At 44.0% G+C, this 24,898-nt stretch overlaps 1 protein-coding gene and 1 long non-coding RNA gene across 2 annotated transcripts in view; one reads left to right on the top strand and one right to left on the bottom strand.

Annotated features, from left to right (window-relative positions):
• LOC143769835 (uncharacterized) overlaps positions 1–24,898 on the bottom strand; it is a 259,674-nt gene that overhangs the window by 32,378 nt on the left and 202,398 nt on the right. The window contains exon 4 of the long non-coding RNA XR_013214494.1: positions 24,133–24,234. This is a non-coding gene — a long non-coding RNA (uncharacterized LOC143769835). The remainder of the gene's footprint in view (positions 1–24,132; positions 24,235–24,898) is intronic.
• REEP3 (receptor accessory protein 3) overlaps positions 1–24,898 on the top strand; it is a 184,378-nt gene that overhangs the window by 150,695 nt on the left and 8,785 nt on the right. Inside the window, exon 7 of the mRNA XM_077258762.1 lies at positions 10,168–10,316. Coding sequence (XP_077114877.1) covers positions 10,168–10,316 — 149 coding nt within the window. The remainder of the gene's footprint in view (positions 1–10,167; positions 10,317–24,898) is intronic.

Genomic DNA, 24,898 nt, shown 5'->3' with positions numbered 1-24,898 from the left:
GGATCTCGGTATCGGAATTCCGATACCCGATACTTGCGGTATCGGAATGCTCAACACTAGCACCAAGCCATATACACCACGAGTGCCGTGGTAAATTTTGATAGGGTCCCATTGACCTGACTTATGCTACGTTTTGTTTGACCTTTGTAGATAGAGGATTCTTTACTGTAAAAGCAATGATTTTGGTGCATGTTATAATGTGATGGACAATTTATTAAACAAGTACAAGAAGGAGGTCTTGTTGCCTTTTATGTGATGTCACAGCTCACCTAATCCCCCATCCCTGCACAAAATCCCTTGCCCAGGTCAGAGCATGAGCAGAACATACTTAATCAGGAGTTGCTCCAGCCTAGTGCTGTTAGTCTACACTTGGCTGCTGGATAAAAACAAACAGGAAGTTTGAGTTGAATTTAGGCCTAGTGGCCAGTGTGAAAATTGCAAGATTATTATTTTTTTTATATTTATATAAAAACTAAACATTATCAAACTTTTTAAAAATACATTTAACCTAAAAACATTTAATCTATAGGTAATTTTCGAGTGACTCATTCCTTTGGGGATGCCCATAATTTGCTATGTGTACAGACACAAAAAAATGGATTTCAAATAGGATGTTTTGAGGAAAATATCAGATTTTGGTATTTAAGACATTGATGATCCAATGCTATGAAAATGGCACTGCAGGGTCATTACCGCCTTGTGGCTTGCTGACGTTTACTGCTGTAGGAAAACCAAGTCTTCCTTTATAATCTGTAATCAGAGTGATAATCTCCACATCATTTGCACCAGGTCTGGCTGATGTATTGCTGTTTTTCCCCAGACACTCGACAAAGCCGATCTAGCAAGCTTCACGGTGATGGAATACAATGAAGATGATGTAAATTCATAAGCAAGTAGGGGAAAAAAAAAGATAAAAAGATTTCTGAGAATCTAGTCTGGAAATGGTTGAGCGCTGTGCCGACATGACTGCAATACTCAACGCGCTGCTCGTCTACCAGGAATTTTAATGGAGCAGCTCAGAGTCTCATGCCGAGCGCCACATTTCTGCAAATTGAGAAATCCGAGGCTTCCATAAAATAAAACAGATTTTTAGATTTTTAGAGTTAGTCACTGTAGACGGTATTACCAGTAAATAGCGGAGTGTTAGTAATGGAAAAAGGCCTAACTAATTCTCCTGTTCACCGCAGGGACTGCCGTTTCATCAAGGAAAACGAAATTCAGATGGTTATTGTAATCCAAATAATTTGGGACGTTTCATAATATTCTGTGCGTTCATAGATGGGATGTAGAACGGTTTGTTTTGAAAAGAGACAGGAAGTAGGAAATAATGGAACCCAGATGTCGCTGCACCGTGTAGGACGCCACGGCATGGCGCTACTGCCACCTACTGGTTTTTGGCAGATTTGTTTTTACTCTGAAAATACAAACAGAAAGGTGTTGTAAAAATGTTATTTTTACTTAAAGGGATGGTTTCATATCTGAGAGATTCAGTCGGCACCATGGATCCTACAAAACTTACTACATATCATATTGATTTGTCATCTAAGCTCCATTTGGTTGATGGATATTCCATGTTTTGTTGTCAGATTTATAGAGCGAGCACGAACGGCACAGTACTGGAGTGAATAGGTTTGTGCCCCCATGACCACACTTTTTGTCCAGCATTATTACTGGAATATTATGTGGCTCCTAATCTTTATCCATTGACATTGGTTCTACTACAGTACTCCAGATGGGAGACTTAAGGCATCCATACTCTGTAGAGAAAAGTTTGCCGAACCCAACGGTTTTTGATGGGATCGACCAACCATCGACTGTTGAACAAGGTATCGTGACTGTCCCACGACAGATGATGCCTGGGGAAAAAAAGGACCCAGCTGCTGGAATTTAAACTCCTGATTCTTTTGTTTGGCACATTAATATGCCGCTGCCAGATGACTTTCTGCTGCTTTCTCATAAGCATGTCTGTGTATGGGAGGGTCTTGATGGGAATTTGTCCTATGATCATCGGCTGTCTAATGTACGTAGCCAGCTATGGTTCGGCAATATGACCACAGTAAAGCCATAACACTGTTAGAACTCCTAGTTATTAATTAAAGTGAACCTGTCACCCCCAAAATCAGAGATGAGGTAAGCCCACCATCATCAGGGGCTTATCTACAGCATTCTGTAATGCTGTAGATAAGCCCCCAAAGTATCCTGAAAGATGAGAAAAAGAGGTTAGATTATACTCACCCAGGGGCGGTCCCGCTGCGGTCCGGGTCCGATGGGCATTACAGAATGCTGTAGATAAGCCCCTGATGACGGTGAGATTAGCTCATCTCCGATTTTGGGGGTGACAGGTTCCCTTTAAAGGGCTGTCTGCTATTTACAATCCTTTTTTTTTTTTTAATTCAAAAGGCTCCTAAAAAAATTGATAGTGTGTTTTCCGGTTGCTATGACTTAAGGCAGGATAATTTGCCAACATGTGTTTAATCACTTATTAATGCCACCAAATAGGTTTACCATTTGAGTCAATTTGATATCCATGTTATGTCCATAACATCTCATCTGTCAGGGAGGGCTAATTAATTGAAATCCCAAACTACAGACCCCTCAATTCACATAGAATTCTCATTTGAAAATCTGATAATTTTTCTTCTATAAAGACCACTAGCACCAACTACACAATACGAGCTGCTTTTTTAAATTGCCTATCAGAATGAATCTATAATCCTTCCATGTAAATGAGGCTTTTAATGTTGGGTAGGAAAAGATTCACAAAGAATGTTACAGGCATTCTGACATGGATTATCAAAATAAGGAGACCAGCTTCATCAGCTCTAGGAGATGGATTTACTACTATATGCAAAAAAAACCTAAACAATGGTGCCCTCTCGGCCAACAGGGGGCATACCTCTAGGCCTAAACATATGAACCTAAAAAAACCCCGCACCAGACCCACAAATAAAGCCTAGATCCACAGGACCCTAAAAGGGGGGGGGGGGGGTCATAGACCAGGGGTCTGTGCATAAGAAATAGAGGTACAGCAGAAATATATACCAATGTGAATTTATTAAAGTATCAAATATACAAAACAAATAATTAAGGAAATAACATGATTTAGACAATACGGGTATTGGAGGGGAGCAGCTAAAAGATGGCATGTAAAAGATGGTAAAAATACAATGCTGAAAATAACATGAAAGGAAATAGAGCAACCTTCTCTGACTGCAGACCCATGAATATAAGATAATACTCTGGGGTAATACTCCTAAGTGTGCACAGGATATAAAAGTGGATATACCCCTATGGTGGTCTCCTGAATATAGTAATTAACAGGGAATACATATCAAAGTAAAAGCAGCGTAGTTACAGATACAGTGGGTGAACTGAAAGTAGTATGCTGTTACCTTGAGACATGGTTGCGGTAGATGGCAAGGTACTGCAGGCAGAGAGGGGAACCTCAACTCGCGTTTCACCTAAATGGCTTCGTCAGGAGGCGTGACCTCTTATATTCATGGGTCTGCAGTCAGAGTAGGTTGCTCTATTTTCTTTCATGTTATTTTCAGCATTGTATTTTTACCATCTTTTACATGCCATCTTTTAGCTGCTCCTCTCCAATACCCGTATTGTCTAAATCGTGTTATTTCCTTAATTATTTGTTTTGTATATTTGATACTTTAATAAATTCACATTGGTATATATTTCTGCTGTACCTCTATTTCTTACGCACAGACCCCTGGTCTATGACCCCCCCTTTTAGGGTCCTGTGGATCTAGGCTTTATTTGTGGGTCTGGTGAGGGTTTTTTTTAGGTTCATATATTACTACTATATGCAGTTTGGTGGGTGACCCACTTCAGTGTTCTGTTACCCTTTAAAGGAGAAGAGTAGTCTATAACTGCCAGAATATTTTGCTCGCTGCCTTTGCCTATCGCCTCCATATTTTGGTCGGCCACACACACATTGATTTGGCGGTGAAAAGCTTGCAGAATTTAGAGAGTTGGTTGAATTGCAAGGATATAGATAAAAAAGTGTGTGTATAAATATAAAGTATTCTTACTTCGCAGGATTTTTTCCACACCTGCCTAAAACTTTTCTGCAGCACTGCAAATATTTATTACATGGCACTTAGGTGGTTGCATCTGATAGATGGGTATCTTGGGGTAATCAGTCTTGCAGTGATGGCACAAGATGTGCCCAGGTTTTTTACTGTAATGATTGGAGTGTGAACTGCAGGGCTGTGGAGTCAGTTGTGGAGTCGGTATAAAATGGACCGACGCAAGCTCATGAAATATATAATACATTGGGTACAGTAGTACAGTGCAGGATTAGCTGTAAATGTTTTCATAAGAATTTGGGAAAGACATGAAATATCCTATAAATGTCTGTTCTGTTCCTGATCTAAGGATCTCCTTTGTTAGTGGAGATGAATCTGTGCTGCACTTTATGTACAAGTGAGGTAGTGAGGCAGGGCTGGGGAGTCGTAGATGAGATGAATCTGTGCTGCACTTTATGTACATGCTCAGTAGTGACCAGGGCTGGGGAGTCATAGCTGAGATGAATCTGTGCTGCACTTTATGTACAAGCTCAGTAGTGACCAGGGCTGGGGAGTCGAGTTAGGGAAGTCGAGAAGTCAGAGTTGGAGGTTTGGCTTACCGACTCCAAAGCTCATTCTCACTGTTCTCCAGAGAATCCTTCAGTGAGAAGAAAGCGTTTAGTATTTTGGCTCTGAATAGTTGAGATTGTTTTTGAAGGAACAATTCTCCCACACCAAGGGTTTGATGAATTAAGACTGGCTTTGTTGCCTCCGGTCTTGATGAGGGAGATGTGCTGGAGTCAGACGCTCCTGATTCATGAAGAGGCACATGCTGGAGTAAGATTTGTGGCTTAGCAGTTGACGCCGCTTGCCATGAAATTGATGAGCATTGGTTGCCAAACCCTCATCACACTCCAGCTCTGCTCATTTTACCTGAGCTGGGAGAAACTGGCGTGAGATCGCCAACAGTTGGTCCAACTCTGAGTTGCGCTTAAATTTTGCTACTTTTCAAAGCTTGGACTCCAGAATTCTGGTGTGGAAGCTTTTGATGAATCTGGCCCCAAGAATTCAATAATGATCTTGTGCAAGAATACTTTAAATAATTTCCTAGTATGTATACATCTGTCTGCCTCTCACTTCAACCTTACTATGGGGCAACATCACCCCCCAAGGTACGTTCCTGCCTCCTTGTAACACAGGCTAATGCCACCAAAACCTTAACCATCTGAGACAGAAAGATATTGCTTTTTTGCCCCATATCCTTTTGCCAGGATCCTTATTTACCAGCATTGTAGGACTAGAAAGAGGAGAGCACTGCATCCACACAGCAAGATAAGTATCTTTGGCCGGGCCGCTCTCCCCAAGGGCGATGTAGTGGTTGCGATGTAGAGGTTGCGTTGGCTGCCTCTATGGTACATGCGCCCTGCTGTGCAGGGGTGTTAAAGGCTCCTATAATAAACAGGGATGTAACTAGAGATGTTACAATGCCTGGAAGCTTGGGGTCTAAGGCTACCCGCCCACGAGAACTTTGTGAATTTTTGGTGTTGCAGTTTTTTGGGGTTTTTTTGCAGAATTTCGGAACGTACTCTGTTACATGCATTTTTGTTGTCTTTTATGTATGTCATGTTTTAAATAAAGCTATTTTATTTTTTAGATTTTATTTGGCTTTAAGAAATCTTTATTGATGGTCTCGTGCAGATTACATATGTTTTTCATGCATTTTTGCAACGAAAACACATATGCGTTTTTTACCTGCAGATACTTTTCATATAATGCAATTGTATGAGAAAAATCCACACAAACCCCAGTGTGCCCTCGAGAGAAATTACCATGTTGCGGATTTCAAACACATATTGCAGTCAATTGACGCAGCGTAAATAGATCATCGTGGCCTTGATATTTGTATAAATTCCATTTACTTTGCTGTAAGACGCTGAGTTTTTTTGTGTAGTGAAATATGCTGCTTCAAAAATTCACCAAAAACTCATAGCGGAAACTGAACCTAAGAGTCCTGGTCACAACTTTGTCAGATAATACTGCTATAATTATGCCACTGGCAATACTAATTACTTAGCATTTGGTTATTCTGGTGTTTTATAGAGCTATAGTGCTTTTAAAAGGTACCTATCATTTCATTAAAAAAAAAAAAAAAAAAATGTAAATGCCTATAATAGGTCGAAACGTCTCTAAGGGCACCAAAGTGGTGTTTTGACCAATCATTGGGGTCATAGGCCCTGGACCCCCACCATTCGGCAGCGTATAGCAGCCTCAATATATTGTCTTTTTTTATTTTTAATATACATATAGAAATATACTGCTCAGACAGCAATCCTAATGTCTTCTCCACCTGGTAAGCGAAACATAAAATATCGCACTTCATCATGGGGTTTGGGTGCGCGCTGGTTGATCTCCAGCCAGGCAGAAAGCCCGCTAATTAGTAAATCTACATGCTGAAAGGTAAATGGTGTCATTTTCATTCAACGATGCTTCGATTTGTGACACACATTAACCGGTCTTTTTCACGTTTATTATGGCGAATGTAATACACATGATGGCTTCTGCCCGCAGACCATGCAGAATGTTAATGGTTAATATCCACTTTATAGCGCTCTGGGAGAAGTGTTTAAACCATATATTCCTTTTACTGTTCCCCAGCTTCTGTTAGTCTTGGCTTTCTGTAATGTTTTATCTTCCTTTTAGAAAGTTCTACTATTCCAAGTTCAACAAGTCTCTTGCCTGTGAAATTCTGTTTATCCAAGACAGACCAAAGAGCTGTCCGACATTGCTGCGTCTCTCTCGTTCCAACTTGTCTAGTCTCCTCTCCAAGGATATCCAAGTGCAGCATACCAGCGCCTCGTATAAAGAATATCTCCGGGTACTGCTTCCTAGCGATGTATATACATATATGGAGCGAGCGTGTCTGTTTAACTTGACTTGTCCTTGTGCTGTGACTAGCTCCAGATTTTACTTTCCATTATTAATGTGAATCATAGTACACAGCAAATGGTCCCCGACTTCCAGGCTCGGTGCTGGGGGTTTCAACTCTGTCCCTATATTAGTGCTTGGCACCCCGTGGTATTAAATATGGAGTTATTCATAGGGGACATCACAGGCCATGCCAACAGCAACTTATGCCCGGCCAGGAACTTCCTTCCTATTCTTCTTTCCTTCCTTCCCTGCTTTCCCTTTCCTTTATTCCTGTATTTTCTCCCTTCCCTCCCTTTCCTTCTCTTTCTATCCTACCTTCCCTTCCTTTATTCTTTGATTCCTTAATTGTCTCCCTTCCCTCCGTTTCCTTCTTTCTTTCCTACCTTCCCTTTCTCATTCCTTCCTTTATTCCTTGTTTTTGTTCTTTAATTCCCTTATTTTCTTTCTTCCTGCCCTCCTCATATTGGGTAGCGACTGACGGTAAAGCGGCCTAAATAGCATTTATTACATACACACACATGCATCTTTACCTTAACAGATGACCTTCTATACGTCAATGAAATAGTTTTTCCCACTAGTATGTTAGTGATCAGCCATATTTTACGACTGCACATTAATACAGTCCTACGGAAAGTTCAAAACCTGTTTGGATGGTTAGGAGTGCCCAGCCCATCACCCGCTCTATCGGAGACCAGAAGAAGCTCAGCCCCTCATTGATCGCTAGGCAGGAAACGGAAGCATAGTAGAGATTAGCTCTTGTTCTCTGATTTCTACTATTTTATCTCTTGTTTTCATTACTTCTCGGATAGGTGGTGGCTGGGCTAGCAGCGATCATTGTCATGGCACAGTCTAACAAGCTGCCATTGCTTTGTAAGTCAGTACTGCCCTTTTATCATTCATGGTGGAAGTGTGAGGATAGTCTGTTCAGTGTGCTTATTAGCCATCCATAGAATTCCAGTTTAGTATAATCTGCCGTTACTGTAACGATTGGTTTAACATTTTACCTTTAAATGTAGTTTTTGTCAAATGTTAAGAAGATTTAAAGCATTGCATGTCTCCACAAAAATTGATTTTGGCACGTGGTACATAAAACATAAGACCCATCTCCCATTTAGTAGCAGAGTAATTCTGTACTCAGAAAAACAAATCTGTTGGGTTTTGTAATAACTCGCTGATCTATTTAAAGAGGAGCGGTCCCCACCTGGTGCAAATGCTGCTAGTCTCCTCAGTCTGCTGTTTTTGTTTAGTTCTGCTCCTCTTCATTCCTGAGCTATAGCCTCCTTATCCCTCTATGTAAAGTGAGTTGTTTATAGCCAAGTGCGCGTGGTCCTCAACTCTTCTTAACATCTTTTTAAGGATCACACCCCATTGACTAACAAGATGAGATTTCTATCTAGGAAAGAGATGGCCATATCTCAGCAATGGAGAGGTGCAGAAACAAAAAACTGCGCCATATTCGGAAGCGGAAGGCCTTTACAAAACGAAATGCTTATTTTTTTTTTTTAACAAGAAACAGGACTTTTTTTTATATCTGTTACCTGGATGCTATTGTATTAATGTGTATTTAAAGGGAATCTGTCACCATGAAAATTACGTTCATCTGCAGGCACCATGTTATAGAGCAGGGTAACTGAGCAGGTTGATATTTAGTTTTGTGATAACTCGGGTGATACTGAATATTTTTTTCTTCATTTAATCCTCTGCGGTTTCTGAGATTTTCAGTCCAGTGGGCGGATTGATTAGTGACTGACAGCTTTCTTTGTAGAAGTGTGTGTAGAGATAGCTGTTAGTGATGAGTGAGTATACTCGTTGCTTGGGTTTTCCTGAGCATACTCGGGTAATCTCCGAGTATTTGTGACTGCTCGGAGATTTAGTTTTCATCTCATCAGTTGCATGATTTACAGCTGATAGACAGCTTGAATACATGTGGGAATTCCCTAGCAACCAGGCAACCCCCACATGTACTCAGCCTGGCTAGCAGCCGTACATCATGCAGCTGCGTCAACAAAAACTAAATCTCCAAACAATTACAAATACTCGGAGACCACCCGAGCGTGCTTGGGAAAACCCAAGCTACGAATAAACTCGCTCATCGCTAATAGCTGTCAGTCATTGATAGGACCGCCCACTGGACTGAAAACATCAGAAAGAGGAGAGGATTAACTGTTTAATACACAGATTATACTGAATATTTTATCACAAAATGAAATATCAATCTGCTCCGCTACCTCTGCCCTATAAACGTTGCCTGCAGATAGGACTGCATGTTCATGGTGACAGGTTCCCTTTAAAGCCAATAGAAGAGATCCGCATGCTGTAAAAGGTGCAATTACCAAAGCCACTGTTGGAAACCTATAGAAGATAAATGTTTCATTGTTGAGGCCCCACCAATGGGACCCTCGGTGATCACCAGGACGTAGATTCTTAGGAGCAGTAGAGCAATTGTACTTCTCTCCGTTGAAATCGTTCCAATTAGTCCAGTGACGTTGAATAGTATGGAAGTATGAATGCTTGAGAGCTGCCCTATTCCAACTCCTCACTGTGGGCATACGGGCGAGGAGGAGATGAAAAATTATAGGTGTCGGTTGTGCTCCCCTGTCCAACTGATGATTTGTGAGAACTTTGTCAGACATGGCTCCACCATTTAAAGAGACTGTTAGCACAGAATGACTGTCCAAACCAAGTACAGGCGCTCGGTGCTTGACGGGAGAGCTAATCACGCACATACACCTTCCCACCTACTTGTTTTTTTTTATCTATTTCCACCCCACTCCCCTTTTCTTTGACAGATCTCGCCTTATAAAACCAGAGAAGGGAATAACGAAACGGAAAACCAGTAGGTGGGAAGGTGCCTTTTTAAATGTTTGCCACGTCAGGGTTGCATTGAATGCCTGTGCTTAGTTTGAACAGTCATTCTGTGCTGACAGTCCCTTTAAATGATCTCCTCCGCAGCTCATGGTCTTGTACAGCATGATGCTGAATTTGAGTAACTTGGTGCATTTTAATTTTTTTGGATTGGTCTTGACTTCATCATGTTTTCTCCAGCCACGTCCAACATGGCATTTAGAATTCTCCTCAACATTATCAGTACATTGAAACGGTAAAATGATGTCCGAATGAAGCTACGTTTAATTTGTAATCGTTACTTTTGGTTCCAGCTACAGTTCAGTCTTTTATTCCGATTCACATTTCAGTGTATTTTTACTTTTAATTTTTGTAGGATTCAACTCAATAAGAAAAGAGTCTGAAGATGACAAGTCTGATGAAGAAACAGAAGGGGCACACTCAGAAGACGAAATGTATGCACACAAGGGGCTTCGGAGATCACAGAGCATGAGATCTGTAAAGGTCGTTAAGGGCCGAAAAGAGGTATGTGCTTCCCCCCCCCCCCCTATAAAGTATACATTAATAAACAGAGCTAGTTTATTTTGGCAGCAGTTCATACTGAGCAGCACAATGCAGATCTAGAGTGTATGTGTTTTATTAAACTCTAGATGAACTGTGGATCCCTTCCTCCATTTGTTCGGAGTGGATAATGTTCCCTGCCAGATAGCGGAGGCAGTGGGGACTCACTGTAATACGGTCAACATACTGATAGCTTTCAGGTTAACTCTATAGCTTTGTCTTTACTGGGGAACCTTCTGGCTCTTGTGCTACAATATGGAATTATTTTTATTTAACCTGATTGTTGATCTTTTTGTAAAGTAAAAATCCAAATTGGGTATAAATGGAAAGTGGAAGATTATACTATTAACTAGATAGTGACCTGATTCTAACGCATCGGGTATTCTAGAATATGTATGTAGTTTATTTATGAAGTTTTCAGAATAATGCAATGAATATACAGGATTCGGCCGGCCGGGCGTGAGCAATTAGCGAAGTGTGGTTCAAATCCCGCGGCAATTCGCGGCTGGACTGCGCTTGTCGCTGATTGTTCGTGGCTGGCCATGTAGTATATAGCACAGCCCACGTAGTATATGGCACAGCCCACGCAGTACAGAACACAGCCCACGCAGTACAGAACACAGCCCACGCAGTACAGAACACAGCCCACGCAGTACAGAACACAGCCCACGCAGTACAGAACACAGCCCACGCAGTACAGAACACAGCCCACGCAGTATATAGCAATGTGGGCACCATATCTCTGTTAAAAAAAAGAATTAAAATAAAAAATAGTTATATACTCACCCTCCGGCGGCCCCCGGATCCAGCCCAGGCCTTTAGCGAAGCTCATCGCGACGCTCCGTTCCCAGTAATGCCTTGCGGCAATAACCTGTGATCATGCAGCGGTCTTGCAAGACTGCTACGTCAACTGGGGTCATGGCCGCAATTAATTCTTGGGACCGGAGCGTCGCAAGGAGCGGGAAAGGCTGGCGCGGACGACGGAAGGTGAGAATATAATGTGTTTTTTTTTTTTTTTTGTTGTAACATTATGTTTTTACTATTGCATAGGCAGCAGCAATAGTAAAACATTGGTCACACAGGGTTAATGGCACCGTTAACGAACTGCGTTACACTGCGTTATGCCGCGGTGTAACGCAGTCCGTTGAACGGACTTATGAAATGCTGAGTGGAGGGGAGAATGGACGGGGCACTGACTGGAGGGGGAGTAGGGAGGGGCAAATTCGCGATTCGTGTCTGTCGCTGATTGGTCGCGGCCGGCTGGGCGCGACCAATCAGCGACGTGGGATTTCCATGACAGAGAGACAGACAGACGGAAGTGGACCTTAGTCTATCATATAGATAGATAATAAAGTGATAAATATGCAGACGTCTGTATCCTAATCATGATGGGTGTAGTAATTCCTACGAGAGACTTCATTCATTATCATTCCTACTAGCAAAATTAACTTATGGATGTAAACCAATCTTTGCCATTTGTTGCATAAAAATAAATATAAATATATATATGTGTGTGTGTGTATGTGTATGTGTATATATATATATATATATATATATATATATATATATATATATATATATATATATATATATATACATACACACACACACACACACACACACACACACACACACACACACACACACACACACACACACACGTATACGAGCGAGCATTTATATTGGTATATGGTCTCCATCCTGGTATGTGGTGCTCCCATCTTGCTCTCCCATCCTGTCATGTGCTGCTCCATCCTGCGTCCCCATCCTGTCATGTGCTCCCATCCTGCGCCCCATCCTGTCATATGCTGCTCCATCCTACACCCCCATCCTGTCATGTGTGTGCCCCCATTCTGTCATGTGCTGCTCCTATCCTGTGCCCCATTCTGTCATGTGCTGCTCCCATCCTGTGCCCCCATTCTGTCATGCACTGCTCCCATGCTGTCATGTGCTCCCATCCTGCACCCCCATCCTGTCATGTGCGCCCCCATTCTGTCATGTGCTGCTCCCATCGTGCGCAATCATTCTGTCATGTGCTGCTCCCATCCTGCGCCCCCATTCTGTCATGTGCTGCTCCCATCCTGTGCCCCCATTCTATCATGTGCTGCTCCCATCCTGCGCCCCCATTCTGTTGTAATGTGCTGCACCCATTCTGCCTGTTCTTATTTCCATTCTGCCAAATGTTGCTCCCATCTTTCTCTCTCCGGCTCTACAGCCCGAGTGCGGGCGGCTGTGCTGAGTGCGGGCGGCTGTGCTGAGTGCGGGCGGCTGTGCTGAGTGCGGGCGGCTGTGCTGAGTGCGGGCGGCTGTGCTGAGTGCGGGCGGCTGTGCTGAGTGCGGGCGGCTGTGCTGAGTGCGGGCGGCTGTGCTGAGTGCGGGCGGCTGTGCTGAGTGCGGGCGGCTGTGCTGAGTGCGGGCGGCTGTGCTGAGTGCGGGCGGCTGTGCTGAGTGCGGGCGGCTGTGCTGAGTGCGGGCGGCTGTGCTGAGTGCGGGCGGCTGTGCTGAGTGCGGGCGGCTGTGCTGAGTGCGGGCGGCTGTGCTGAGTGCGGGCGGCTGTGCTGAGTGCGGGCGGCTGTGCTGAGTGCGGGCGGCTGTGCTGAGTGCGGGCGGCTGTGCTGAGTGCGGGCGGCTGTGCTTGGCTGTGCTGGGAGCCGAGTGCTGGGGGCCTGAGCAGGCGGGCAGGCGGGGACACCGGCGCGCTGTGGGGGTCAGGTGCCGGAGTCGCCGCTAGCTCAGGCCCCCTGCACTTGCTATATTCACCTGTCCCGGCGTTCCACCGATGCGCGCTGCTCCATCCTCCACATCCTCTGGCTGTGACTGTTCAGTCAGAGGGCGGCGCGCATTAAGCGCGTCATCGCGCCCTCTGAACCGAACGTCACAGGCATAGGATGGAGCAGCGCGCATCGGTGGAACGCCGGGACAGGTAAATATTGCATACTCACCCTCCTGGCTCTAACCTGCTTCTCCGTTGGAGATCACGGTGTGCGTTCAGTGCTTACGCATACCGCGATCTCCTGGGAGCGTCACTCTGTGGGGTCCAGACTGCGCCGGCGCTTGCGCAGTCTATAAAGGCTTCGGACAGAGTGACGCTCCCAGCGTTATATTATAGATATGTCGGGGTCGTAACGACAATATACCCTCATTCACCAGTCATTCCAAATTAAACTATAAGCATGTGGTACCGGGTAAGAATGAGTCAGACAGGTAGCTGGTTCAATCTCAGTGCATGCTCATGTGACTATATGTGTGTCAGCCACGGTCATAGCAACTGAGTTTATTTTACAATACACAGTACTAAAAAGGAATGCAATAGGCGGGGTTTATGCAGTATACATCTAGTGTCCAGTCTCTCTCTCCGATTCGTCAGAACGTCTCCCGGTGGTTACTTCTTTCTTCACATTCCTGAGTTATCTTTTCAGGAGAAATGAAACTTAACCCTTCAAACTCTAACCTAAAGTGAAGAATGAACACTGGCAGCCATCTTTAATACAGTTACATTTGCATTAGCAAGGGAAAACTTATTGTTTCACAGTATAAGAGTATAAAAGTACAAAAGTATATAAGAAAGTATATTTTCACCTTGACAATCCCCCCTAAACACTAAGTTTTTCCCTTAAAGAAAGATCCTTTGAGACTGTCCATGTGATGGGAAAAGGGGAGGTGGATTTCTTCATCCAGACACCTCAGAAACTCTCCCCTAGCGAGAGGCCTCCAGGCAGCTGAACCCTTCACTAACCTCACATGGAGTTCTCCCACTGTCCCTAAACTAAATCTCTTGGCATCATCTGAGAATGGGGGGTTTTGTCTATTCTCTTGAGAGGAATATACTTCGGGATCTCCCCTGGATCAGTACCATTGTACTCTGGTGGATCTATTTCTTGATTGAGGAAGGTGCCAGTCGGAGTTGCTTTGGCAATAACCTTTTTATACAAGGGAATAACACAACAGAGGATTATCGATCCAACTATAAGGAGGGCAATCAGTACCAAACAAACTTATTGAAGGAATCCCTTGATCCCACCTAACCAACTGGAGAAGAAAGATGTGTCTGCTCCAGCATACATGACACGTCGTTTTATTGTCCTAATTTGTTCAACTTCTTTAGAAACCTTCAGGTCTTTCGGATCTACATTTCGCCATTCAGGTCTGGCTGTCTATATTTCGTCTCGTAAGTCTTTGGTCATACCGTCAATGAATGTATTTACCAATACTCTAACATCAAGTGGGTTTATGGGACTGTACTCCATATTTTCCTATTTCAGCTGTAACCGTCCAAAGTATAGCTCTACACTCTCTCCTTTGTCACATCTGTAGAAAATCTTAATTTGCGTCCTAGCACGTCACCTGTTTTTGTGCTCACTGACTACCTAGGCCTGCCTAGGTGCACTTATACGTCCATCATATGGTCATTATTTGTCTGTAGAATGAGAAAGGTTGGTTCTCAGGGTCAGCCAATTGTTTTGCGTAGCTAGCTAGTCAGAGGGCCTCCAGGGATAATACTCCTGTATCTGTCTTACCCTACCTGATGTGGTTGGTTCTCTGGTGGTGGGAGTGACATGACATGCTGGTCTACAGCTCCTTCCCAAAAGTATTACTGTCAGCCTACTCCTAAAAGTCAATGTCCCCACTATCCGCCAACCACAATCCTGTGTCAGCTTCTTATGTCACTGCATGTGATCTTGTCTGGACAGGATTCAGTGTAATTCTCTTAGGTCGGGTTGCAGCACTGGTCATACAAGTGTTAGGGCCCAAGTCCTCAACTATATCCTGAAAGGCATCACAGCTATAATTAACAAATCTTTGTTCTCTGTAATATATATATATATTTGATCCATTCAACATTTTTATTAATCTGCACCTGTGGGATTATAGAAGCAAAGCCGGCATAAGTCTGGTTCTGGGCTTTAAACTGGTCAGGCACCCCCCTTGGCACTCCAATGGCATCAATATATACTAGTGGATCTTCTTCATAACTCATGTGGAGCTGATTGAGACTTCTCCTCTTTCTGGTAGGTTCATCAGGTACCTCTGGATCCCAAGGTAAAATCTTGAACTGCATAGCCAGTCTAACGGGTGCATTGGCCTGTCCAGGCATTAGGCAACCTAGGACGGAGCTTACCATTTCCACATAACCAATAAATATCGTACATATATTGTGTATGTTTGATTAGCAAATCAGTATCTAGAGGACTGTTCTCTTTGCAGAAACCTGTCTCGGAGATCTCTACTGGTGTACCTGTGGTGTCGTGGGAATTATAGCGGGTGTAATTGTCAGCTAATACGGTTACTTCTCCTGGGACCTTTAGTCTGGGTTCCTTATGAATTAGTGGGACGTAATCTGGGCAATCAGTGGGCTTCAAACCTTTCAACAGATTCATGACACAGGCAGTGGTGTTGTCATCAGGAAAAAGCAATGCATGTGTGTAGAGATGTGTATTCGCAGCAGCACAAGCAATGCATCCTACAGAGATATTCTGGACTCTTACATTGTATCTCACCCATTCTAACCATAGGTTTTTTCCTTGGGGCTGTTTGTGTTTCTATGGAGAAAACCTCTTGCCAACTGAGACCTGGAATGGGGATTACTTCATTAACTACATTTTGCAAACGCTCACCTGGGCCTGTTTTAGGTGTACTGGTAACAGGGGCCTTGGTTGGTCTAGAGCTAATATCCTGGAGCTGTATATGGCCTAAATACCCATAGGGTCCAGCACTAAATACATAATTATAATGCTTTCCCAATACGAACGTCTGCAGATCAGCAGATTGGGGGCTTTCAAGATTCAGGAGGAGGGGGTGACAGCTTCTACCCCATTTACAGCCCCTAAGTGGTTGCAGAAGGGCTGTTAGATGCATTCTCTCACAAAGACTCCTACCGTCCCATCCTTGGGGAACATGGCTTCGCTAGGTTTATAACCCCAATCATCTCCCGTATAAAACTGGATGATTCCCTCTACCACCCGTTCAGTCTCAAGGCACTTGACTACATCACAGAAATCAAATCGCCAGATATTCACCAGGGCTGTCAGGTTTACCCAGAGAATAGTGGGGCCAGAATTCTTATTTACAATAGGGGCCGAAGAGGTAGGGGCGAGGATGGCCCCCAGTCCCAAGGTCAAAAACAACAGCAACATTTCCCTTCAGTCACTACTGTGACTAAACACTGGTTCGGTCTCTTTTACAGTGTGAGGCGTGGATCCAGGTGCTCTTTCCTTCAAGTTTTACTGCAGTGGGGGTGACCGGGATCACCGTGTGAAGTCCTTCAAATCTCGGCTGGAGACAATCTCTGCGCACAAACTTTTTCACATACACCAGGTCTCCTGGCACAAAGGGATGGTGTCCAGGAACCTTGTCTGAGTCTGGAAGAGAACTGAAGACAGTTAAATGCACTTTGGCAAGGTGTCCATGTAAGGCCTGCACATAACTAGTCAAGTCCTGGTACTTAAGTTGCAACTGTTGTGGAAAGAAACATTCAAAATTGGGGCTCCTGCCAAACTGAATCTCATACGGTGACAGTCCTGTCTTCCTGTTTGGGGTATATCTTACTGAAAACAAAGCTAGAGGGAGGCATTCTGTCCATGGTTTACCAGTCTCTGTCATTGCCTTCTGGATTTTAAGCTTAAGAGTTCCATTTAGTCTCTCCACTTTTCCACTGCTCTGCGGATGGAGTATGCAATGCTTGACTTACCCCCAGTGCTGCCATTACCTCTGACATGATCTCTCCAGTAAAATGGGAACCCTGATCGCTTTCAATGACTTCAGGAACTCCATACCTGCACATGATCTGAGCCATCAGTTTCTTCGCCGTTGTCTTAGCCGTAGCTTTGGCAACTGGGTAGGCTTCTGGCCAACCTGAAAATAAATCAATGCAGACCAACACATACTCATACGTCCCTACCCTGGGTAACTGAATATAATCATTCTGCAGTCTCTGGAATTGGTTAAAGGGCCGGGGAGTGTGCTTGGATGGGGTTTTCACTGTCCTACTCTGATTGTGTGTCACATATCATGCAGCTCTGTACCTGCCTTTCTGCGCAGGTGGAAAACCCCGGGGGCAATCCATTGTTTCTGTAGGGTGTCACACATGGCCGTCTTCGAGTGGTGCACATTTAGTGCAGAACCTGTGCCATCATTGGGTACAGTACCTGTGGTAGGCAGACCTTTTCACCCCCTCCCCCATAGTCCAGTGACGGTATCAGAGCAAGCCCCTATCTTTTGCCACCTATTTTTCTCCTCCTTACTTGCCTGTTCTTGTAACCGGGCTAAGATGTCTTTCAACACAAGTGGAGATGGTGGGGTGTCTAGGTGATGTACTTTAGAGGCTACAGGAGTGCTTGCTGCTTTCTTGGCAGCCTGGTCTGCCAGTGCGTTACCCTTTGTCCGTCCATCAGTGCCTTTGGTATGTGCCTTTACCTTTATGATGCCTGCTTGGGTGGGAAGCTGTAGTGCATTCATAAGTTGCTGGACTGCCTCAGCATGTTTAATGGGGTGGCCATTTGCTGTCAGGAAAGCCCTGGCTCTCCAGATAGGCCCATAACCATGTGCAATGCCAAAAGCATACCTGGAATCAGTGTAGATATTTACAGTCTTACCTTCTGCTAGTTTGCACGCTTCTATGAGCGCCTTGAGCTCTGCTTCTTGTGCAGACATATGAGCTGGCATTGACTCTGCCTTGATTACCTCATGTTCTGAGACCACAGCATATCTGGTACAGTAGCATCCTTGGTCATCTTGGTGACGAGATCCATCTACAAAAAGCTCAAAATCAGCATTAGAATAGGCACACTAGAGACCAGCCGTTTCCTGAGACATCAATTCTAGACAATCATAAGGTTTGGAAACCTAATCTTGTTCCTCTGGATCCATTCTAGAAAGAAAAAGAGTGTCCTTGCTCATGTCACCTACTCCTCCCCCCTTTGGATCCAGGGGAACTAGGAGAAGAGTAGCGGGGTTCAGGACAGTGCACCTTTTCAAAGTCACATTAGTAGGCATGAGAATAGCACACCAAAGTCGCAGCTGTCCAGCCATGGACATGTGGCTAGGTTGTACCTGATTAAGGATACTATATACATCGTGTGGGGTGTGGACCATCAGTGGGTAATCCAACACAGTCCAAACACAGGAGGAACTTCCTCTTGCCACCGTATCCAGGCGGCCACTGTAATAAGCAACAGATCTCTGTTTGTTTCCATGAAGCTGAGTCAGCACACCTGTAGCATGTCCTGCATAGGTGAGCTCTGTCTGCAAGGCAGTCTGCAATACTGTACGGCAGCGCTTGGGTGTCTTGTAATCATATACGGGGCCTGCAGTGTGTAACACTATATCACAGGGCAAATTCCCTCTTTGGGTGGACATAGCGTCTCCTGGATGCAAGGGGCCATAAACGACAAGGTAGGCCTGACACTCTTGGGCTATGACTGGGCCAAACCACCTCTATGTGACAGGGTAGAATTAGCTGGGTTCACTATGGCTCCTATCTGGTGGGTAATTATGTCCCCATACCCCACTGAAAAAAGAACCTGAGATTCCTGAGGTGTGATGTAGTAGCGTGAATGACAGGGAACCAAACTTCAGATTCCTGGAAAATCTGGCCTTATAAGTGTGAAGGTTTCACGGGAAGAGGAGATGTAGGGGCCTTTCCGGGCTGGGGGGTCTGCCATTTACACCGATTAAAGCAAGCTCTTGGTCTGAAAATTGACATAACGAGGCTGGGAATAGAGTGAGATTCCTATACAGGGTTAAAAGAAATATTTGAGTAGGGGACTGAATTCATATAAGGTGGGAGGACTGGAGTTGGAGTCTGTTACATGAACTGCTGATAAGGGGAGCTGTTTCATTGCAGCTGTGAGGGGGGGGCTGGAATTGGAGCGGGGAATTGCTGTGGCTGGTGCTGGCAGTGGCCGATAATAGATACTGGCAGCGTTTAGCAAGGGAAAGGTGGGGGCTACGACCCTGGATCTCCTCGCTCCACAATTGTAACAGACCTCTCTACACTGAGAATTAGTAACTCCGCATACATCACAAATCAACCGGTCAGGATCATAGGGTGGAAGCACACTAAGTTTTGGCAACCCAATATATATTGGTGCTTTGGGATTGAGGGGCACAGAGCTTACAGTCGGAAGAAGAGGCTTAATTTACCAATCTTTCAATTATTTACAAGTTTTCCTCCAAGACCAGGCACAGGTCTATTTCACTTTCAATTTCATACAGTACTTATTGCTTTAAACATAAATCTCTCAGCGTGTACTAAACCAAGGACAGAGAAAACTTAGAATGCAATACATGGCCCCCCTTCCCTCTAGCCCACAGCACCGAGGGGAGAGATTTCAAGCAGGTCGCGCAGGGGCTCACATGCCCCCTCCCATCCAGCACTGCATTCCTCAGCGAGTCAGCACAGAAGGGAGAACACAAAAGCCCAGCTCTTTGCCCCCCTTTCTCTAAGTTCGTAGCACAGATGAGGAAAGAGGAGAAACCTCACAGCGGTCCGCTCCCTCCTCCCCTCTACTACACAGCACTGATACAAGGCTCCGTATCTTCTACAAAGTAACAAATTGCAGCAGTTTTCAGACTTAATTTCTACAAAACTTTCCTATGATCCTCCGTGGTCTGGGCGGAGCCCCAAGAACGGCCCGTACACGCACACGCGGCAGGTCTCCACCCAGGTTGGATTCTGCACAACACAAACAAGACACACCTACGCTTCTGGAGAGCTCGTCCCGCCATTACAGGGCGGTGGCTGGGACTGCATTTTCATCACCAGTGGCATGGCGGCCATTTTACAATCTGTAAAATCACAGTTCAAAGGCATTTTATAACCAAACACGGGTTCTACATTGTCTGATCCTCCCTCTCCATCAACCTATTTTCATCCTTTGTTCTTTAAGCTTTGCGTGTCATGATCCCAATGGCAGGGAATTAAACACATAACACGGGCAAAAACAGGACGAGCTCTAGGGTGATGGAACCTGAGCTGACCGCGATCCTGAACCTCAACACTCAACTAACAGCAGCCGGGGAACGTTCCTGGGGGGACTCTAGACGTCTCGCGCCAGCCGGAGATCTAGCTACCCCTATCAGAAGAATCACAGACCTATCTTGCCTCCAGAGAAATATTCCCACAGAAATAGCAGCCCCCCACATATAATGACGGTGAAATGAGAGGAAGGCACAAACGTAGTTATGAAAACAGATTCAGCAAAATGAGGCCCGCTTAAGCTAGATAGCAGAGGATACAAAAGGTGAACTGCGCGGTCAGCTTAAAACCCTTCAAAATACCATCCTGAAATTACTTGAACTCATGTGCCAACTCATGGTACATGAGTGGTAATTTCAGCCCACTAGAGCAACCAGCAGCAGAGAATTACATATCTGCAAGCTGGACTAAAAACATGAAAGCAAACATGAAACAGGGAAATCCAGACTTAGCTTGTCTTGAAGGCCTAGGAGCAGGTAGCAAAGGTAACAGAGACACACTGATACATTGATAGCCGGCAAGGGAATGACAGGAAAGCCAGGTTAAATAGGAAACACCCAGCCTCTGATGGACAGGTGGAAACCAGAGACCGCAACCCACCAAAGTCACCCAGTACCAGTTGTAACCACCAGAGGGAGCCCAAAAACAGAATCCACAACATTTGCGCAACTCGCAGATGAGCTTGCGCTTGTTCTAACAATCCTTTATCTTTCAACATGCCCCTTTTATTTTCTATGAGATTGGGCCACATAGCCGGCTGCAATCTCCCTGACGAGGGCAATCCTACATGCTTATACAAACTCTCAACATTCTTGACTGCCTTCTTTCCCTCCCGTGACTCCACTATTGCCTTGACTTCCACGGCATCCTCATCTAACTTGTGGGGCACGGACTTCTTCTGCTTTAAGATACGCAACATGACTCACAGAATACTGTGTCCTCCTGCAGTAGGCCACTGGCAGTGATCTTCAACACTGGTGTTCTAAAAACACGGAGCCTCTCGCTCAACGTATAAGAAAAAGAGCCTCGCGCTCAATATTTTCTGTCCCTAACCTGAGCACCAGTGATTAACAGACTATCCTGCCACGATATTCCAAACCGTTGGGAGGCGGTCTCCTAGTGAGAGCCCTCCACAGAAATACAGGTGGTCCCCCTCCGGGACGTCTTAAATTACCTAGTTGGTACAATATCACAGAGGCTGCGTCTCCTATCCCTTTCTCTAAGCTGCCCCACAATCTACAACTGGCTCAATTTTTCAGTCCACTTCACTACTAGACAATAGTCACGGGTAGGGTGGTTGAACGGAGTACAATGACCGGTGGAGGAGGTGTGGTGTACACGAGGACGCGCCGGATGTGACGTCTCTCAGTTGCTGGTTCAGAGCGTGGCACAGGATCGCATTCGATCTCACCACTCGACCGGTCACTCCCCAGACCCAAGGAGACCACAGACAAACCAATAACGGCTGAGACACTAGCAAGTGTGACACATACAGTGTATATGATCGCCACTTACCGTGTTCGGAGGGTGATCAGTCCTCGAGGTCAGCCACTACGGGTATCATCCACAGACATCCAGGCATGGGTCCAGGGGGTCTCGGATCGCTGGCCACGCCCCACGTTGGGCGCCAAATTGTCGGGGTCGTAACGACAATATACCCTCATTCACCAGTCATTCCAAATTAAACTATAAGCATGTGGTACCGGGTAAGAATGAGTCAGACAGGTAGCTGGTTCAATCTCAGTGCATGCTCATGTGACTATATGTGTGTCAGCCACGGTCATAGCAACTGAGTTTATTTTACAATACACAGTACTAAAAAGGAATGCAATAGGCGGGGTTTATGCAGTATACATCTAGTGTCCAGTCTCTCTCTCCGATTCGTCAGAACGTCTCCCGGTGGTTACTTCTTTCTTCACATTCCTGAGTTATCTTTTCAGGAGAAATGAAACTTAACCCTTCAAACTCTAACCTAAAGTGAAGAATGAACACTGGCAGCCATCTTTAATACAGTTACATTTGCATTAGCAAGGGAAAACTTATTGTTTCACAGTATAAGAGTATAAAAGTACAAAAGTATATAAGAAAGTATTTTCACCTTGACAGATATATATTAAATATATAAAAAATGTGTGTGTATATATGTATATCTATCTATCTATCTATCTATCTATATATATCTATATATATCTATATATATCTATACATCTATACATACATACATACATACATACACACACACACACACACACACACACACACACACACACACACACACACACACACACACACACACACACACACACACTATGGGTACCATACTACAGAACACTCCCACAAATGTGAGCCATTGATTACAATCAAAATTTTTTATTTTGCACTCCCAAAAAAGTAATTTTCCTACCAAATTAATTCAAGATCAGGATTCAAAAATGAGTACACCCAAATAAATGCTATAAAAACAATGCTAACGTAGAACCCCTTTCCGACATCGAGCGTAATAGTACGACCGTGTCAGACACCCTCTCTTTGTTGTGGGTTCAGGCGGTGAGCCCACATCTTTTCCGGCACATGTCAGCTGTTTTGAACAGCTGACATGTGCCGCTACCAGCCGTGGGAGGAATCGCGATCCTCCCGCAGCTAACCCGTTAAATGCTATCAATCTCTGACAGCGGCATGGAACACGCGCTTCTGGCAAGCATGCCGGAAATCCACCCATCGGTGCCCCCCATGATTGCGGGTCACCAATGGGTGGGTATGACAACCAGAGGTCTCCTGCAGACCTCTATGGTTCTCACTGCTGAATTGCTATGAGCGCTGCCCGGTGTTTGGGCTCATGTGTAGCATAGGCAATTGGGTTATGGCAGTTTCTAGTCTCCCATGGAGACTATTGAAGCATGCGAAAAGTAAAACTAAATTGTAAAAAATATTTAAAAAAATATATAAAAGTTCAAATCGCCCCCCTTTGTTGTTCCATTCAAAATAAAACCATTAAAAAAAAATCAAACATACACAAAAAAATCAAACATGAATTAAAATGCAATAACGGGCGATCAAAAGATCTTATCTGCACCAAAATGGTAGAATTAAAAACATCAGCTTGGTGCTCAAATAATAAGCCCTCACCCAACCCCAGATCACGGAAAATGGAGATGCTACGGGTATCGGAAAATGACGCAATTTTCTTTTTAAACAAAGTTTGGAATATTTTTTGCCACTTGAGATAAAAAATAACCTAGACATGTTTGGTGTCTATGTACTCGTAATGACCTAGAGAATAATAATCATTTTTTTTTTGCAATTACATCGCACTTGGAATTTTTTTTCTTATTTTCGAGTACAAGATATGGTATAACCAATGGTGTTGTTCAAAAGTACAACTCGTCCTGCAAAAAATCAAACCCTCACCTGGCCATTTTGATCAAAAAATAAAAAAAAGTCATGGCTCTGGGAAGAAGGGAGCATAAAATGAAAATGCAAAACCAAAAATACCTCTGGTCATTAAGGGGTTAAACTAGAAACAAAAAATCAGTTGAATTATTAATTAGGCAGGTGTCCAGCAGACAGCTGACTATATAAAAGGGCGTTGTTTAACAAAAACCCCTTCCCATTTCGCGATGTCTGCAATGGCACCACATAGAAGAGAAATGTCACAAAATAATTTATTTACAAAAGAAAGATAAAGGCTACAAGAAAATCTGCAAAGCTTTACTTGTCAGTCAGAATACAATTTTAAAAAGATGGAGAATTTTTAAAGAGATGCAGAATTGGTGCAGAAATTTCTTAATTAACATATGCACGTACCTTTTAATATCTCCTTCTCTGCTGATAAAACCTCTTTGTGTCCAGAGTTAGCTCTCATCTCAGATACATATTGTCTTTTCATATGCCTTAATGCCAGGACACCTATTAAAAAGAGATTGTTTTAATAACTAAAAAGTTACTTTTCTAATTCCCTATAAAAAAAAATAAAAAATTACCATGGTGTGTGAGAGATGAATTTACAGCATTGGGTGTGGGTACTTTCTGCTTTTTAATCAACAGTACTTAGAACATCAACAGAAACATTGTAAAGAATTACCTAAATTGTTCTCCTGCTGGGACACCTGCAAGTCATTGTGTGCAAGTGAATCACGCACTACAAGCCCATGATGAGTGTAATGATCTGTGAGATATAAACCTGCTGGGATTTCATTTCTAAATTGTTTCTCACTTCACCAAAATGGTTTATTTTCCACCCAAACAACTTTTATACAGTTATATCCAGATTTTCCCTTTCCAGTTTCTTAGACTGTTTATATGACGAAAAGCTATTAAACCATTGACACATGAATTCCAAAAGAATTAGAGAAAATATTATGGGATCTGTTTCTTACATTTATGAATGAGTAAAAAGGTATTCCCCTCTCCAAGATCCTATTCCAATAGGTAGAAGGAATAATAATATTATTAGTAAATGCCTACAATTAGAAATGTAGTAGCGTTCTCCTGATTAGCTATGTTGCTTACCCCATGTGCAGGGCATTGCAGTACCTTAGGTACCCATGGTTGCGACCACTAACTGCTAACT

The sequence above is a fragment of the Ranitomeya variabilis genome, chromosome 4 (genome assembly GCF_051348905.1).
Source record: "Ranitomeya variabilis isolate aRanVar5 chromosome 4, aRanVar5.hap1, whole genome shotgun sequence".
Lineage (NCBI taxonomy): Eukaryota > Metazoa > Chordata > Amphibia > Anura > Dendrobatidae > Ranitomeya > Ranitomeya variabilis.
Note: the sequence above shows the minus strand (reverse complement) of the source record. Positions and strands in the feature narration are given on the sequence as shown.